This window comes from Furipterus horrens, unplaced genomic scaffold (genome assembly GCF_987537825.1).
Source record: "Furipterus horrens unplaced genomic scaffold, mFurHor1.1.pri manual_scaffold_12, whole genome shotgun sequence".
Classification (NCBI taxonomy): Eukaryota; Metazoa; Chordata; class Mammalia; order Chiroptera; family Furipteridae; genus Furipterus; species Furipterus horrens.
Window position 1 is genome coordinate 74,690,954 of NW_028327182.1, and position 17,732 is coordinate 74,708,685.

Consider the following 17,732-nt stretch of genomic DNA (forward strand, 5'->3'; position numbering starts at 1 on the left):
TCCTTCCTTCCTTCCTTCCTTCCTTCCTTCTTTCCTTCCTTCCTTAAAAAACAATAACAAAGCAGTCTTTCACTGGCTTTAGATAAAAAAGCCAAGCAAGTGACAAATGCTAGTGTTTTCCGAGGGTGAGCACGTTGAAAATAGTTGAATATGGTGTCAGGTGTCTCTGGCCTGCACCACACAGCTCCTCGCTAAGAACTGAGTTGGTGCGGACTGTGCGTCAGTTCTGCCCCATTCTCCCTGCAACCCTTTTCTCCCTTGATTAGCTCCATGGCACTGAAGGCTAAGGGAAAAGGGAGCGGGTGCATCCAGAAGGGGACTGACCTAGGAGACAGGCTGATATTTTTTTACTTTTAGGCAAGTAAGAAAGGAAAAAGTGTTTGGGACTGTTCCCTTTGCAAAACTCTCCCTTCAGGTTCGAACTTGGAACTTTCCGGCTTTGGTCATGTATTTTATGCCTTTAAAAGGTTTGTACTTCTCTCCATACATGTCCAGACGGTTCACTTTGAGTCCTGGAAGGAAGAATATGACATAAGCATAATTCATAGAAGCAGGTAGCGTAACTGTTTAAATTCATTTCCATTCAAAGAGATCAGTGGGATAGAGATAGCAGTATCAATGAACCAGAAGAAGTTTCATTTACTTATATCACTTATGAGAGACTGACAAATTCTTCACTCCTGGTACATACGCTGATAATAAAAATCTTCTGCAACCAAAAGCTATCCTATTAGAAGGCCTGTTCCTAAGTGGAAAGGGCAGAAAGTTACATGCAGACAGAAATGAGGGTAAAGGAAAAGTAAAACCACTGTATGTTTTTCTCTAGTTATTGTACTGAATACAGAAATTAATAATGATAACAAAATCAAGAAATTAATAATGAAATAAATTATAATCAAATAATGAATAGTGGGAAATAATAAATTAATGCTTTCTAAGTATTTTCATTATACTAAGCTAAAAAATTTTATACCATACAAAACTTTAAAGCTTATTAAATGTTTTAAGATGAAAGAGTTTATTATTTAAGTGAATTCTAATTATTGAAATTAGATAAGACCTGTTGGTAAAGGAAAAAACGAACTTCACATAAAGTTAAAGTCATCTCCTTTCTAACTTACAGAACTGTTCAAAGGATTAAATAATAGATGAAAAGAGCTTAAAACAGTGCCCAGCACACAGTACATGCCCAGTAAGTGGTAACTATTACTATTACTATCATCCTAAGGTAGGTGTAGAGATAGTGAACCAATTTGGGTAGGCCCAAGGGTTCTAAATGATAATAAAAGCAAATGTGAAAGTCTTCTGAAATTGGGGGGAAGGAGGGGAAATTATTCTTTTCTGTCACCAGCTGAGAACGCAGAAGTATTTCCACACTGAAGACCTAGGAAACCTCAAAGCGACAAGCCGAGGAGACTCAACAACTGCTCGGGAATCCCTCTGCCTGCTAATATTGTTTCTTTCCCATCTGTGCCTTAGACACTTTTATTCACGTCACTTAAGCCAACTTCAAAGCAAGGATTATAAACTTTCCCCAGAAACGTGCTAGAAAAGATTACATATCAGGTAATGAAACCAAGCTTGATAAACAGGGAGTCACTTCTGTTCTCTTCAAAACCACCCATGCTGCGGGGCGCTTACCAGAGATGGCCAGCTGCTGGATCTTAAACTGCAGGTTAATTGTGGGGTTCTCATCTGGTTTGGAAGTTCCAGCCTGAAGACTCATGGTCCCCTTCAAACTCGGCAGCTTTTGGGGATTTATTTTTCCTACATCCCAAGACAGAATCTTCAAAGAAAGAAAAAGGTACAGTGGAACCTTTCATGTTCGGTTGTTGAGCTCTAACCTCAGGCCATCTGTTCACAGTATTATAACCTGCCTCTAGGGCGTTTCTCAACAGAGAACCCTATTTGTTACCATAAGTTATCTCCAGGAAAAAACAATGTCCCTTTGATTAATCACCTCTTTCAATGAGGTATAAAGTCTATGTGGAGAGTTCTGGCAGAGTTACTTCTATTTAAGATGAGCAATTCAAAACCTCCTGCTTATTCTCCTACCTTGGTAACTGGGTCAAATGTGTGTGTCCCCTGAGATGGAGTGAGGCTCATATTCAGGACCCCCTTGGGCATCTGGCTGGTGACAATCACTCCCTCGACGGTCTTCCCCATAGTCTGCTTAGGTCCCACTGTTATTTCAAAGCGTCCAAGAGAGCTACTGTCCCGGAAACTGATACTATGTTTGACATATACTGGAATTGCCACCAGACTGGAAAAGAGACAGACAAAAGCCCATTTCATTAATGTATTGCAAAAATGGTAACCTTTCCTCCTTATCTGCCCTGTTGGGAGCTTTTCCCCCTTATCTACTTCCCTACTCATCTTAAAAATTAAGCACAGGTAAAAGCCCCAAGTAATCTTTTATTTATTTACTTATTTTTTGTAAAGCTAAGATGCTGTCTAGTAAGTAAACTAACTCTGCTAATAATTCTTTGAATAATATCCACAAAATTAAAGAGCATACTAAGCCTACTATGAGAAAGGCATTATAAACAAAAATTAGGAGTCACTATATTCCTGTTTTACTTCGTGCCATGTAACCAATAATTATTTGTACTTGGGAGGGTAATATTCATACATCATGAACATGTAATAATTTCTTGAGAGACCTTTTACTTGACCTCGTCTGATCATTACAAAAACCCTATGAAGTAGGGTAGGTTGTCATGACTTGACAGAAGAGGAAATAGAGAAGTGACAGAATAATAACAGTTCCTAATTATACAGTATTAAGCACTTTCTGAGTGCCAGTCACTCTGCTAAATGCTTTATCTCTATTACCTCATTTAACCTTCCAATAAGTATGCAGTAGATACTGCTATTGTCCTGATTTTACAAATGAATCCTGATATGCTTAACCTCAGTTAAGTAACTTGCCCAAGGTCACATATCATAAATACTGAAGGTGTGGCTTAAGTCTAGGCAGTCTGATTCCAGAGCCTTTGCTCTCAAGCACTCAGATATTTTTATAAACTATTTATTTCAAATTGCACGGAAAGGTATCAGTGGCTCTGAGGTCTCATAGCTCACTTCGGTCCACATACCTTCTACCATACACCTCTACTAAGGGCTTACAAAAACCCTTAGACTCATATTACAGAAAATGTTCAAGATCAAAAATCGCTGCATTTTATAGTTCTCAATGCATAATTTATGCTTCTTTTGAGTCAGGGGTTGAATATAAGTGTACTCAGATTCCAATTTGAGAAAAAACAACATTCTTATTTAGACATATATAATGACAACAAAAATAATAGCAGCAAACTTAATGAGCACCGACTTTGTGATAAGCAATATTTAGATTCTCTTATTTAACCTTCATAACAAGGTACTTTTATTATTTTCAACTTACAGAAAACAGACACAGAAAAGGTAAGCACCTCACCTGAGGCTACCCAATTAGTAAGTATAGAAGCTGGAATTTGAACACACACACACACACACTCCATTCTTAATTATAAGGGCTGCTTACTTCTGGGCACTGACATGGTAAGAGAGCAGGCGAAAGTTTCCATCAGGAGGGATGAAGGAGAGGATACGCTCAGATTCCCAGCGCTTGAAACGAACACAAGGATGGAAGCTGACATCATCCAGTAACCTGGGGTTCTATAGTTACCAGGCAAGGAAAAGCAAAAGTAGGAATTAAACACCTGTATTTCTTTCAGGAGTAATTTAGATGCAGTTTTTACTAAAACACACACACACACACACACACACAAATTCTGTATTTACTTACAGAAAATTCAAGCCTGGCACAAGATGTGTGGATGTCCTTAATTATATCTCTTTTTAAAAATATCTTATTTATTTATTTTTAGAGAGAGAGGGAGGGAGAGAAACATCTCAATGTGCAAGAGAGAAACATGGATCAGTTGCCTCTAGAACACCTACAACTGGGGACCTGGCTCACAACCCAGGCAAGTGCCCTGACTAGGAATCGAACTGGAGACCTACTGGAGACCTTCCAGTCTGCAAGCTGGTGTTCAGTCCACTGAGCCACACCAACAGGGCCTTAATTATATATTTTTTGTTCCATATCATTCTCACAACTCTGTCTTTCCAAAAGCATTTAATTTCCCATCCCCAAAACTAAATCTGTGGTCCAGGCTTTTACCATAAAGGAAAGCGTAAGGTCTGGCATCCCAGTCAGCTTGACACAGGCATCAATCACCCCCTGGATCTCAGCGGTAATGGTGGAGCCTGAGACCGGGAGCAAGACAAAAGGAAGGTGAGAGGTTATTGAACTTTTCTCTGCTCTTCCCAACTTATTTCCTTCTTCCCTCCCTCTTTCCATCTCTTCCTTCCTCTATCCCTCCCTCATTCTCTTTCTTCTTTCCTTCTGTCCATCCACCCAATTCATTTACCTAACATTGTCCATCCTTCCAAACATTTATCAACCACACGTCAAGTATGAGACACTTAGATGAAGTAATGGGGATAAAAAAATTAATGAGATAATTAGCCTACAGGAGTTTTCAATCTAGTACCAGAATCAAATAGAATATCATAATCTTAACCAATGGTTCAGAAAATTTCATATACCAGAAACTGCTCTCCCTAAGTCCACCAATGAGCTTTCGGGCTACGTAGAATGGATACTTTTGGTCTTTATTCTACAGGATCTCTCTGTAGCATTTGTCATTGTTGACCCCCTTCTTCCTTTTCGAAACCCTCCCCTCTCCTAATTTTCTACCTTTCTATCTCCCTCAGTGCCTTCTGCAGATTTCTTTCTTTTAACATCCTTCAAATGTCCATGATTTTTCAGTTCTGAACTTCTCTCCTTTCAACACTCTCCCCTTGGGTTATCCCACCTACTGCTCCAGGCTTCAGTTTTCACTGAAGACTGATTGTTTCCTAATCTTTTTTCCAGTTCAGCCAATGTGACAGCTCCACTTGGATGTCTTGGAGGCACTTCAAACTCTCCATGTCAAAGTGAATTCACTATCTTCATTCCTGGACCTGCTCCTTGTATTTTCCATATCTTCACGATGATACTATCTATCCTATTGTTAAGCCAGAAAAATCCTTGACCACTTCTCATTCTTCAGTGCTCATATCCAATCAGTGACAATTTCCTCTCTGTTATATGACTCCTGCCTTTTAAGTCATCTGTTTGTTCCTCTCCACCCTCACTACTTTGTGGGCATCTACTATGTATTTTGTGACTTCAGTAATGGCCTCCTGCTTTCCCTACCTTCAGTCCTACCCCATTTCAAGCCATTCTTCACCCTGCAGCTGGACCGATAGTTTTAAACCACAAATCTGTACAAGTAACTCCCCAACTTAAATTTTTTTAATTGTTCCAAATAATCCTCCTTAAAAAGGCATACAGGACTTCATAGTCTAGCCATCTAGTTGTTGTTTTGGTTTTTTTTTTTAATTGAGTCAAAACTTAGAGTAAAATGCAAACATCTTAAATGTACAGCTCAATGAATTGTTAATTTATACATCTATGCAAATATCACCCACATCAAGATGGGAAACCTTTTTAGAAACCCACTATGCTCTTCTTGCCCAACCTAATTAATCTAAGCCCTTAAAATTCTGACTTCTATTACCTTAGATTAAGTTGCACCTGTCTTCAAACTTCATATAAACATACAACCTTACACATTCGTTTCTTGCTCAACACTGTGAGATTTGTTCATGTTGTTGGGTGTATCAGTAGTTATTCTTTTTCATCATTGTATAGTTTTCCATTGCAGGACCATATCAACATTTATTTATCCTTTCTATTACTAATGAACATTGAGGATATTTCCAGTTTAGGACTAACATGAAAAGCTGCTATGCCTAGTTTTAAAGCCTCATGACTTACTTTTCTTTTTTTTATGTTTCTCAATACAGTCATACTAAACTACTTTATTTCCCAACAATATTTTACTCACCTTAAAGTGTTTCTACATACTTCGCTCCAAAACATATGAAGGTTTTAATAACTTCTACTCATTCCACTGATAAAGCATAAACACGATCACCTGTTTACACTTTGTTCTGTATGGGTGGAATACCTCTCTTACCCTTTACCTTTTTACCTTTCTCTCTCCCTCACTAGACTTTAAGCAAGCTTCTGTAGTGATAGATTTTCTTTCTCTCTCTTTTTAACCCATTTGTCTCCTTTATTTGTATAACCTCATTGTCAACAACAAAATAACATCATCATCATCATCACCAACAGCAGCAGCTACAACAAAGGCATTTCATAAAAAGGCCCAGAAGTTTGTATATGGAACACAATTCAGAACACAATTAGGATTTCAAGAAGACTTAGCTGCAAAACTCAGAAATAATTAGTCAAAAAATGCTGAAAATACCATCACTGAACCAAAGCCAGCTGCTACCCACCCACATTTACTAACAAGAACCTCTGAAGGCTCATCATGGGGAAGATGTAGATCCCCAGCACTGTGCCGAGTGACTGCCACATAACGACCAATTGTCCCTGTGAATGACATGTCTCTCATTATTAGCAAATAATTGTTTTCTTATATTATTTGAAATGGGAATATTACAGGTATTCAATGACTTAATTACTGGGTTTACTGTTCTTTTTGAGTTTCTCTATCTCATCTTTTTTTTTTCATTGAGGTGATATTGGTTAACCTGGCCATATAGGTTTCAAGTGTACATTTTTATGATACATTATCTATATATTGCATTGCATTCAGTGTCTTTCATATGCAGTGAAGGGATTTTCTTTTTCCATTATTTATCCAGGGGTCTTCAGACTTTTCTTCTGTCCACATGATTCTCATGTATGATACACATTAGTAAGTATCCCACTATATAACTGTCATTATTATTGCATTACTGTCAGCAACAGGATGGGGACTGTGCCTAGTTGGAATACCCCCAGACTATATCTAATTCATCATTAAATGCCCACTATCCAGTATTGTGCTACAGCACAACAGGTTTCAACAAGCATTTGTTGAATGTGAACAGAACTTTCTACCAATTTCTAAGCTCTTAGACTTTTTCTCATATTAACCTAACTCAGAATAGATAGAAAGACTCCCTGAATTTTAGTAATTACAACTTTAGTTCTGCCATGAGAATTGAGAGTTAAATTCTTTCAAAAGGAAATCTAATCAACAAGAGATTAGTTTGTTACTTCTCTTTTTTATTCCAAGTGATACAAAATATAAATTCAGTAGACTTCTGGTCAAGATGACAGTGTAGGCAGACATGGCTCACCTCTTCACACAACCACATCAAAAATACAACTAAAATATAGAACAACCATCACTCAGAACCATCAGAAACTGAGCTGAATGAAAGTCTGACAAACTAAGCAAACAAGAACACAGACAGAATCATGGATATGGAGAGCATTTTGATGGTTGCCAGATGGGAGGGGGATGTGGAGGAGTGGGTGAAGAAGTGAGGGGATTAAGAAGCACAAATAGGTAGCTACAGAATAGCCATGGGGATGTAAAGTACAGTATAGGAAATGGAGTGGCCAAAGAACTTATATGCATGATACATGGACATGAACAATGGTGGGGGGAGAGTGCCTGAGGGAGTGGGGGGTGTTGGGTGCAGGGGGGGCAGAGGGGGAAAAAAACGAGGGTATCTGTAATAGCATAATAAATAAAATACTTAGAAAAAAGAAATAAGTGAAAAAAATAAAATAAAATCAATAAAAGTGTGAGATAGGCATTGGTCTGCATATTTTTGTCAGTTTTTTCAGCTTTATTGAGGTATAATTAACAAATAAAAATTGTACATATTTAAGGTATATAACCTGATGTTTTGATATACATATATATTGTAAAAGGATCACCATAATCAAGCTAATTTACATATCCATCACCTCACAGTTTTGTGTGTGTGTGTGTGGTGAGAGCACTTACGATCTACCCTCCCTGCAAACTTCAAGTATATAATACGTATGTGAAGTGAGGATGTGTTAATTGAACTAGACAGGGTGAGGGGAATCCTTTAACAATGTAACTGTAGTCACTGTGCTGTACCTTAAATCTTCTGAACTTATTCACCTCGCGGAACTGGAACTCTGTCCACCTTGCCCAACACCACCTTACTTGCCCGTCCTCCTAAACCCTGGTAACCAAGCACCCTTCTGTTCCCTGCTCCTGTAAGTGAGATAATGCAGTACTTGTCTTTCTGTATCTGGCTTATTTTACTTAAGTGTAATGCCCTCCAGGTTCCTCCATGTTGTTGAAAATGGCAGGATTTCCTTCTTTTTTTTACGATTCAATAATTTTCCATTGTGTGTATAGATCTATCTCACACTTTCTTTACCCATTTGTCTGTCAACAGACATTTCGGTTGTTTCCACATCTGGCTACAGTGGACAATGCTGCCGTGAAGAAGTGCAGATATCTCTTCGAGATACTTATTTCATTTCCTTTGTATAAAACCAGAAGTGGTATCGCTGGATCATTAGGTAGTTCTGTTTTTAATATTTCCAGAAACCTCCATACTGTTTTCCATAATGGTTGTGGCAATTTACATTCCCACCAACAGTGTACAAGTGTTCCCCTTCCTCTACATCATTTCAACACTTATCTTTTGTCTTTTTATAATGGCCATTCTTAACTGGTACGATGCAATATCTCATAGTTTTGATTTGCCTTTCCCTGATTAGTAATTCCTGAGCACCTTTTCATATACCTGCTGGCTATTTTTATGTCTCCTTTTGAAAAATGTCTAGTCATGTCCTGTGCCCACTTTTTAATCAGGTTATTTGTTTTTAGTTTCATTTTGTTACAGTTGTATGAATTCCTTATATATTTTGGATATTAATCCCTCTTTAGATGCATGGTTTACAAGTATGTTCTCCCATTTACTGGTTGCCTTTTCACTGTCTATTGCTTCTTTGTTGTGCAGAAGCTTTTTAGTTTGATGCAATCCCATTGGTCTATTTTTGCATTTGTTGCCTTTGCTTTTAGTGTCATATCTAAAAAAAAATAATAGTTGCCCAGACCAGTATCAAAAAACTTTTTCCCTATCTTTTCTTCTAGTAGTTTTATGATTTCATGTCTTATGTTTAAATCTTTAATTCATTTTGTATATGGTATGAGGTAAGTGTTCAATTTGATTTGTCTACATGTGGATATTCAGTTTCCCCAACAGAGTTAATGAAGAGACTATCCTTTCCCAATTGTATATTTGTTCTCGTTCGAGATCAGTTGATTATAAATGTGTGGTTTTATTTTTGAGCTCTATCTTTTGCTTCATGGGTCTGTATATCTGTCTTTATTTCAGATTCATACTGCCTTTTCAAAAAGATTTTACTTATTTACTTTTAGAGAAAGGAAAGAAGAGAGAAAGAGAGAGAGAGAAACATCAATGTGCAAGAGATACATCGATTGGTTGCCTCTCACACTCCCCCCAACTGGGGACCTGGCCCACAACCCAGGCATGTGCCCTTATTGGGAATTGAACAGGTGACCTTTGGGTTCACAGGCCAGCACTCAGTCCACTGAGTTACATTAGCCAGAGCTATACTGTCTTAATCAATGTAATTTTGTAATATATTTTGAAATCAGGAAGTGTGAAGTTTCCAGCTTGATTCTACCTACTCAAGGCTGCTTTGGCTACTTGGGGTCTTTTTTGGTTCCATATGATTTTTTTTCCTATTTATACAAAGAATGTCACTGGGGTTTTGAATCTGTAGAACACTTTGGGTATTATCAACATTATAAAAATATTAATTCTTCTAATCCATGAATACAGGTGTCTCTCCATTTTCTCTCTGTCTTCTTTAATTTTCCTCATTAGCATTTATAATTTTCAGTGTACAAATCTTCCATCTCTTTGGTTAAGTTTATTCCTTATTCCTAAGTATTTTATTCATTCTGTTGCTATCATAAATGGAACTGTTTTCTTAATTTCATATTGGGATAGTTTGTTGTTTGCATATAGAAATGCTACTAATTTTTGTATGTTGATTGTTTATACTACAACTTCACTGAATTTATTAGTTCTAAGAGTTTTTGTTGAAACTTTAGGGGTTTCTGCATATATGATCATGTTACTTGCATCATTATATTCAGGTTCATTCCTGGTACCTAGCACAATGCTTGACACAAAGTAGGCACTAAGTTAAAATGAATAATTTTGTATTGGGGAATAATTCTGCTAATAGCAAGCATTGTATGAAAGGGGTCTCTTTCTATTTTCATAGTCCAGAGAACAGGTTAAAAGCACTTACCTGATTTATCAATGATGGCATCAATCTCTTCAATCACATCAAAATAGGCCTCATTATTGGTGTATTTCACCCCAGTCCGTCGCCATGGCACCACTGACAGCTGCCCAGTGGGAAGCTGGTCACCCACATTGGTGCTTCCTGAGACAATAAATAGTACTGTAATTTATTTCCAATTTGGTAACTGAATGTAATCAATTCTCTAATAATCATAGAACACTTCCTTTGATGTCTCTGTACTCCCACTATGCATTTAGTCAATTAAAGAATTTTTCAAAAAAACAGGCAAGAGTTTTCCCAAATTCTATATGGGTAACCTACTCTACTTTAAAAACTCGCCTCCATCTGGTCTGCCTTCTCAAGCAGAATAAAGGTTAGAAAAGTTACCTGAGAAACAGATATCATATTTTGGTTTTGAAAGTAACTTGAACTTGGTCTCTCAAATTTCACAATAGCTTGCAGCTTAAATAATGTATTGGCTTTCAGTAGAGATGGTAATCTACATATTGATATAAAATTTTCATGGGTAAAAACAGTATTCTAGTTTGAGGTAGAGTCTTAAGTACATTTAGGTTAGGTATTAAAATGTATACATCAACATAATCTCTCAAAATTTAGGAAAAGAATACAAATTATATCTTTCCCTGTCTATAAGAGTTATAAATCAATTCCTTGACTTGTTTTTCCCTCACAAGCATCAAAAATATTTTTTAATTCAAAGGTTCTATACTAAAATTATGAAATATTATAACTAATTCAACATTTATTTTCTTCTCCTGTAACCTGGCTCTTTTTAATCTAAAGAAAAAAAACATTAAACACACATATATTCAGCATGTTTACAAAACATTTCAGCTTTCAAAAGTGATTCTCAGATACTTTTTCTAGATTTAAGGGAGATTCCGGAAAATGACTTAATAATATTAATAAATGATTCAGGTATTAATAAAGCTTTTAAAGGTTTAAAATGAGCCCCAAATATTGAAAAACCCAGCAAGTTTGTTTTCTTAAAAAATACACTACATATTAAAACATGTCATCAAGCTATAATAATTAAATCAGTATGATAATAAGGCAGGGAAGCCTAAAAAAAAAAAGATGAAGAATTCATAATGACTTAAGTACAAGATAAAAATACCATTTGAAAGCAGGGAAAAGAAATATAAATTATTCAATAAATAGTGCTAGGGAAAGTGATTGACAATATGGAGAAATAAACATACAGCCCGACCTTATATTAATTACTAAGATAATTTCCAAAGAGATTAAAGAATTAGATCCAAAAATAAAATCATAAAAGAATTACAAGAAAACACACTTTTTAAAAAAGACTTTCCCTTCTCCAAGATCAAAAGGACTTATGTTTTCTTCTAACAGTTATAGAGTTTGTTTGTGTTTAACTCTAATCTAGCTAGAACTTATTACATGTATAGAATGAGTAGGGTAAATTTTTTTTTTTTCTATATCAAGGCTGATTCTCCCAATACAATATATTTAACAACTGGCCCCTGGTCCCCTGATTTGATATATGACCACATTTATCTATACCAAATTTTTATAAACACAAGGGTCTGCTTCTGGACTTTCTATTTTATCCCAATTACATTTGCCTATTACTTGGCAAATACTACATGTTTAAAATTACCAAAACTTTATGATATATCTTGTACCTCTTAGGACACACTCTCTTGTTCTTATTTTTTAATATTTATTTTCAAAACTATCTTAGTTTTTATATCTCTCTTGGTTTTTATTTTTATTTTTTTCATATTTTATTTATTTTATTTTTAAAGAGAGGGGAAGGGAGGGAGAGAAACGTCAGTGTGTGATTGCCTCTTGCATGCTCCCAACTGGGGACCTAGCCCACAACCTAGGCATGTACCCTGACTAGGAATCGAACCAGTGACCCTTTGGTTCACAGGCTAGCGCTCAGTCCACTGAGCCAGACCAGACAGGGCCTCTCTTGGTTTTTATAACTCATATCTACAGGGAAATCCTTCCAATCCTTTTGTAATTCTTTTTCAAAATTATCCTGGCTATTGTGCACACTTATTCCTTTTAAAATGTATTTTTCAATCTATTTGTCACATTCAATGAAAATCCTATTTATATATTTAGCAAGACCCAAAAGGTAAAACCTTAATGAAGGATGATTAACTTTACTAAACAAAAAATTTTAAATGTGGCTACACAAACAATATCATGCACAATGTCAAATGACAAAACAGATTGTGAGAAAATACCTGTAAGAGAGTATTCAAAATATATAAAGAACTCCCACAAACCATTGTTATATTTTCAATATATATGGTAGTTTAATATTCTTAAATAAAAGAATTATTTTAAATTAGAATAAAAAAAGAAAAACATTTTAAATTTTAAAAAAATGGGTAAAGGACACAAAAAGTAATTCACTCTAGAGAAAAAATAGTTAATAAATATTTCAACAGCTTTTAACTTCCTTAGTAATAAAAAATGATTGTGTAAATAACAAGATATCACTAAACTATCAAATATCCAAAGGTTTTAAATTAATGATAACAGGGTTGGCTAGGGTGCATAGAAATTGTTACTTAAAGTATAAATTGGTGTAAACTCTTCTGGAGGGCAACTTGGCACAATGCATTAAAGTCCGTAAAATGTGCACATGCTTTGGTCCAGCCCTTCTATTTCTAGTACTGAAAAGAAATCACCCTAATATGTACAAAGACTTCAATATAAGAATGCTGATTTCTTGTTATTTAAAAGAATAAAAAATCAGAAACATTATAAACAGGAACTAAGTAAATAATTTAGGGTCTATTCTATTTGGCAGAAAATTGTAAAGTCACTAAAAATTATGTAGAATAGCTATCATAATGAAATAGTGTTCACAAAATATTGATAAAAGGTAAATTTTAATATATGTATGAGTTGTTAAAAAATTATATCTATTCATCCATAATCTGTCTAGAAAAGACAAAAAATATATACACAAGTATATTAAAAGTGTGATGGGATTAAGAATTAATTTCACATTTTTTGTGCTTTTCTGTATTTCCAACATTTCTACAAATAATCATGTGTTTCTTCTGAAATCAGAAAAAGATATTTTCAAAGGAGAATACTTCATTTTGTTATTGAAATCAGGGTATTTTCTGCATAATTAAAATCGTTCAGGTCATACTCAAAGGCTATAAAGAGTAAAACTAAAGCACCTGGACATTTGAGACTCCAAAGATAAGCACTCAGAACAATGCACATACCAGACCAAGCCATACCCACGATGGCAGCAGCTTTCTACGGGTTTCCTCCCTGTCCATACCTGTTATGGTGTTGACAACTGTTCGAAGAATAGTGGGAGGCTTTATCAGTTCTTTGAGGATGTTTGACTCGGTAGCTAATGGAAACCCATTATCAAGCATCTCTTCCAATACCTCATAAACCACAACCACATTGTCTTTGATCACTGGCTCTGAACACACTCCAAAATAATCCTGATGAAAATACAATATATACAGTTTATCACTCAGAGACTGTCATAAGTAAAAGAATGTTCCCAGAGAATAAGGATCTAGTTCTGCTTGCATGAGTTTACTCAATGTTTGGGATATTCTTCTACAACGAGGGAATGAAGCATAACCATAGTTCTCTTAGAAAGAACTCTGGACTGGCTTATAGTACTAGTGTCATTACTAACTTCTTTTATAAACTAGAGTAAGTCATTTAACCTCTTTGGGTTAGTTTCTTCAACTAGATAAAATATGTAGAAAATAAAACTGAATCTAAACTATTATATGTGCTTATGCACAAGAATTCGAAAGAACTATGATAATACTTGATATGACATAGATTGGACCTGAGTATGTGCTATTACTGTGTACTATTCCTTAACATGCATGCAGCAAGTAAGAATTTAGAGGGAAAGAAAATAAAATAAGGAGGATGAGCTAGCACACCAGGAAATCACTTTGTATCATCCCTACTCTAAGATGCTTTGATTCTAAGAATGCTTTGTCCTTTTATTAACAAAGGCTCAACTTAGATACTAAATTATCTGGGTTGTGGAAAAGCATTGGCTTCCAAATCAGAAGACCTGGGTTACGATTGTCACTTACTAGGTTACTAGATTAAGTCATCCTAACTAAGTTGGGTCTTGATTTCTTTAATAGAATAATCAGGATAATACCATTGGACACACAAGGATGTTGTAAGAACTAAGTGTGATTGATTAAATAATAATATATGTGAAAGTGCTTTGTAAACTATAAAGTACTATGTAAAATGCAATGCATGATGACAAAATCATTTAGAAATATCTGTGTTCCTTAGGTGTGCCCTTCTAGCAATGTCAGTTATGTCTTTTACTGGACCCCTGAGATGGTCACACAACCTTCTCAAATTCATCCACTGAAGGAAAATTGATCCTTTTTTGAGAAAGCCCATTCTACTCATGGACAGCTCTGATTTTAGAAAGTTCTTTTGCTAAACTAAAATTTGCTTCCTAGATCTTCCTTACAGAACAAGTGTATAAACTAGCCCCACAGCTATTGGAAGACAACTACAGGACTTCACTTCGATATATGTATTTTTAATTTTTTTATCCTCACCCAAGCACATTTTCTCATTGCTTTAAGAGAGAGGAAGGAAGAGAGGGAAAAAGAGAGAAGCATCAATCCAAGAGAGAAATATCAATCAGTTGCCTCTGTTATACAGCAGGACCAAGGGCTGAACCCACAACCGAGGCATGTGCCCTGACCAGGATAGAACCTGCAACCTTTAAATTTATGAAATGACACTCTGACCAACTGAGCCACACCAGCCAGGCCTTCAATATTTTTACTTAGGGCCAAACTCCCTGTTTGATATTTCCACTGTTCATGCCATGGTATGATTTCTAGATTGTTTCACTATCTTGCCATTTCTTGGAATATACTCTAGTTTTCCAATATTCTCCTCAAATTATAATATCCAAAATTGATGGCAGACTCCAGATGTGATCTAAATTACATCAGATAATGTCAATTATTGAAGCCATTCCAATATCCAAGAGCACTTAGGGATATGTTTCTAAAACAAAAAGATTTCTTCTTTAAAAATGAGAATTTAAAGGCAAAAAAGTTACACATTTCCTTCCCAAGAGTGATTTTATTTTGAAAAATAAATAAAACACCTCACTAGATTTCATAAATCAGGTAGAATGTGACTCGGCAGTTGGAAAGAAGACCTGTAAATATGACTAATTGCTATAGCAAAAGTGCTTGTAATTCTATAACTGAAACTCTTCCATTATATTCTAGTCCTAGAAATATAATACAGCCAGAGAGAACACATATGAGAAAAAAATCAGGATATATCCATTTACTTTTAAGAGATGCATCAAAAATGGCAAGTTCTGAAGTCCTAAACTTCTAAACTAGCAATTTTACTGCTTTCTCAAATTCCTCTGTTTTCAACTAGATTAAACAACTTTCCTTACTTCCTGTCTTATAATTAGTTACATAATATTAGTATGGTAATATGAAGCTGATGTCAATTTCACCAATGGGACTGTTAAATCTTAGAACGGGGTAAAGAATCATATATGGAAATCATAACAGGGCCCAGTTAGAGTAGTTTAACTTCCTAACTACTGGGTTCTTTCACTTACAGTTCCTCCACATACTGGGCTTCATAACTCTCAGGTGTTCACTGTATGAAGGAACCATATGCCACATGAGAACTGGAATCCCAGAATAACACTACCAGAAAGTATCTGTGGGAAAATTACAAAATATAATTCTCTTGGAATGAAAGCTGTTTCAGACATGTGATCTAGATATAAGTGCAAATAAAAGGACTCTTTGACTTGTTTTTCAATATTTATCATAACATTTGGGTCCTCCTTCTCTTCTTCTTCAGTTCCATAATTTCTGTATTCATGTGACTAATTACAGACCTCACATGACATAGAAGTTGAACCAAAGAGCCCCTGCTTCTCATTTATCATCTGAGTTATACAAATACCACAACAGTTAGAAGTTAAGCAAGTCTTTTAGGAGAGGATTCCATTGTCTAAATCCCGAGGCTGGGCAGCCTAAGATCTCGTGCTATAAATGGTGCTGACATCCCACTCCCCAAGTTCTTCAAATCTGTTTCTGAAAGAAAAACTCAAAATGAAAACTGTATCTTGTAAAACGTGTTACTTAAACTCTTCTGGGTGCAGATTTTTCAATCTTAAGTTGCAACAATGAGCTCCTATCTTGTGGATCAGCACCCCAAACCCATGATGAAGTACTGGTTTCACAAATCACCCCTCCCAGGGAGAGTAAAAACAAACCTTATTTAGCGTCTCTACTTTTAAAAAAATATACATCACCCTGGCTGGTATGGTTCAATGGATTGAGTGCCGGCCTGCAAACCAAAGGGTTGCTGGTTTGATTCCCAATCAGGGCACATGCCTGGGTTGTGGGCCAGGTCCCCAGCTGGGGGTGCACGAGAGGCAACCACACATTGATGTTGCTCTCCCTTTCCTTCTCCCTCCCTTCCTGTCTCTCTAAAACTAAAATAAATAAAATCATTTTAAAAATAAGTAAAAATAAAAAATATATATCTTTATACACTCATCACTTTTTGATGCAACTCAAAGCAAAGTAATTAACAATGGTTAGCATCAAGGCCACTATTTTGAAAACAAAACAAAAGTCCTCTGATCTATGAACAAAGTGCAAGACAATTCCAATCCCCAGAACTAAAATGACCATACACAATCATAGTGAGTAGGGTGGCTTTCTCATGCAACAGGTTTAAAAGTATTCAATCTGTCATTCTAGATGCAGCCAATTCAATAAGTAGAATCAGGAATCTTATCAGATAGGAGAGGAAGTGAGCAACGTCAGAGTTTGATATTTTTTAAAAGTTACTTAATTGAGACTGAATACTATGGAAACAGAATAAGAAAATTACTTTATCATTTACATGTATGAATGTCCTCACATTCACGCACCTGAAATGTGTCCACTACTCGGTGAAGGAACTCAATGACAAATAGAGGTGGGACCTCTGTCTGGATCACAGCCACAAAAAAGATCTTGTGTCGGTATACACTTAAGAGATAGTGGTGAGGGGTAGGGATAACTGGTGGTACGTTTTCTGCCTCAGTAGCTCTCTCTTGTGCCTCAAAAAAGTAATCGCAGACAGAACGGCTGACCACGCTTTTCCAATGTTTCTCGAGGAAAATATCTCCAGAGGAGTTGATCAAGAAAAGGCTATGAATCATGGTGGAGATTGTCGGTGAGAGAGGAAAGTCTTTTTTAGCCTGAATGCCTCAGGACTCTCCAAATTTTCAACCCTAAAAACAAAAGAAGTTATTATCAGTTCCACTGAACCAAAACACCTTCCCCAACTTTTCCAGCAGTCCAAGTGTTACCCATCTTTCAGGACTAGACCTAAATCTTCCTCTATCACCTGAGGCTGAAGTATCCCACCCTAGAATTCCTCAAAATAATTATCAGCCATCTTGTTTGCCAATCAATCATATACT

The 17,732-nt window shown here is 36.0% G+C and overlaps 1 protein-coding gene across 1 annotated transcript in view; it reads right to left on the reverse strand.

Annotated features, from left to right (window-relative positions):
• AP3M2 (adaptor related protein complex 3 subunit mu 2) overlaps positions 1–17,732 on the reverse strand; it is a 19,292-nt gene continuing 1,560 nt past the window's right edge. The window contains exons 2-9 of the mRNA XM_090258137.1: positions 17,196–17,540; positions 13,536–13,707; positions 10,235–10,372; positions 4,169–4,254; positions 3,527–3,660; positions 2,056–2,263; positions 1,642–1,786; positions 1–512 (exon numbers count right to left, since the gene is read on the reverse strand). Coding sequence (XP_090114263.1) covers positions 412–512; positions 1,642–1,786; positions 2,056–2,263; positions 3,527–3,660; positions 4,169–4,254; positions 10,235–10,372; positions 13,536–13,707; positions 17,196–17,468 — 1,257 coding nt within the window. The 5' untranslated portion in view covers positions 17,469–17,540 and the 3' untranslated portion in view covers positions 1–411. The remainder of the gene's footprint in view (positions 513–1,641; positions 1,787–2,055; positions 2,264–3,526; positions 3,661–4,168; positions 4,255–10,234; positions 10,373–13,535; positions 13,708–17,195; positions 17,541–17,732) is intronic.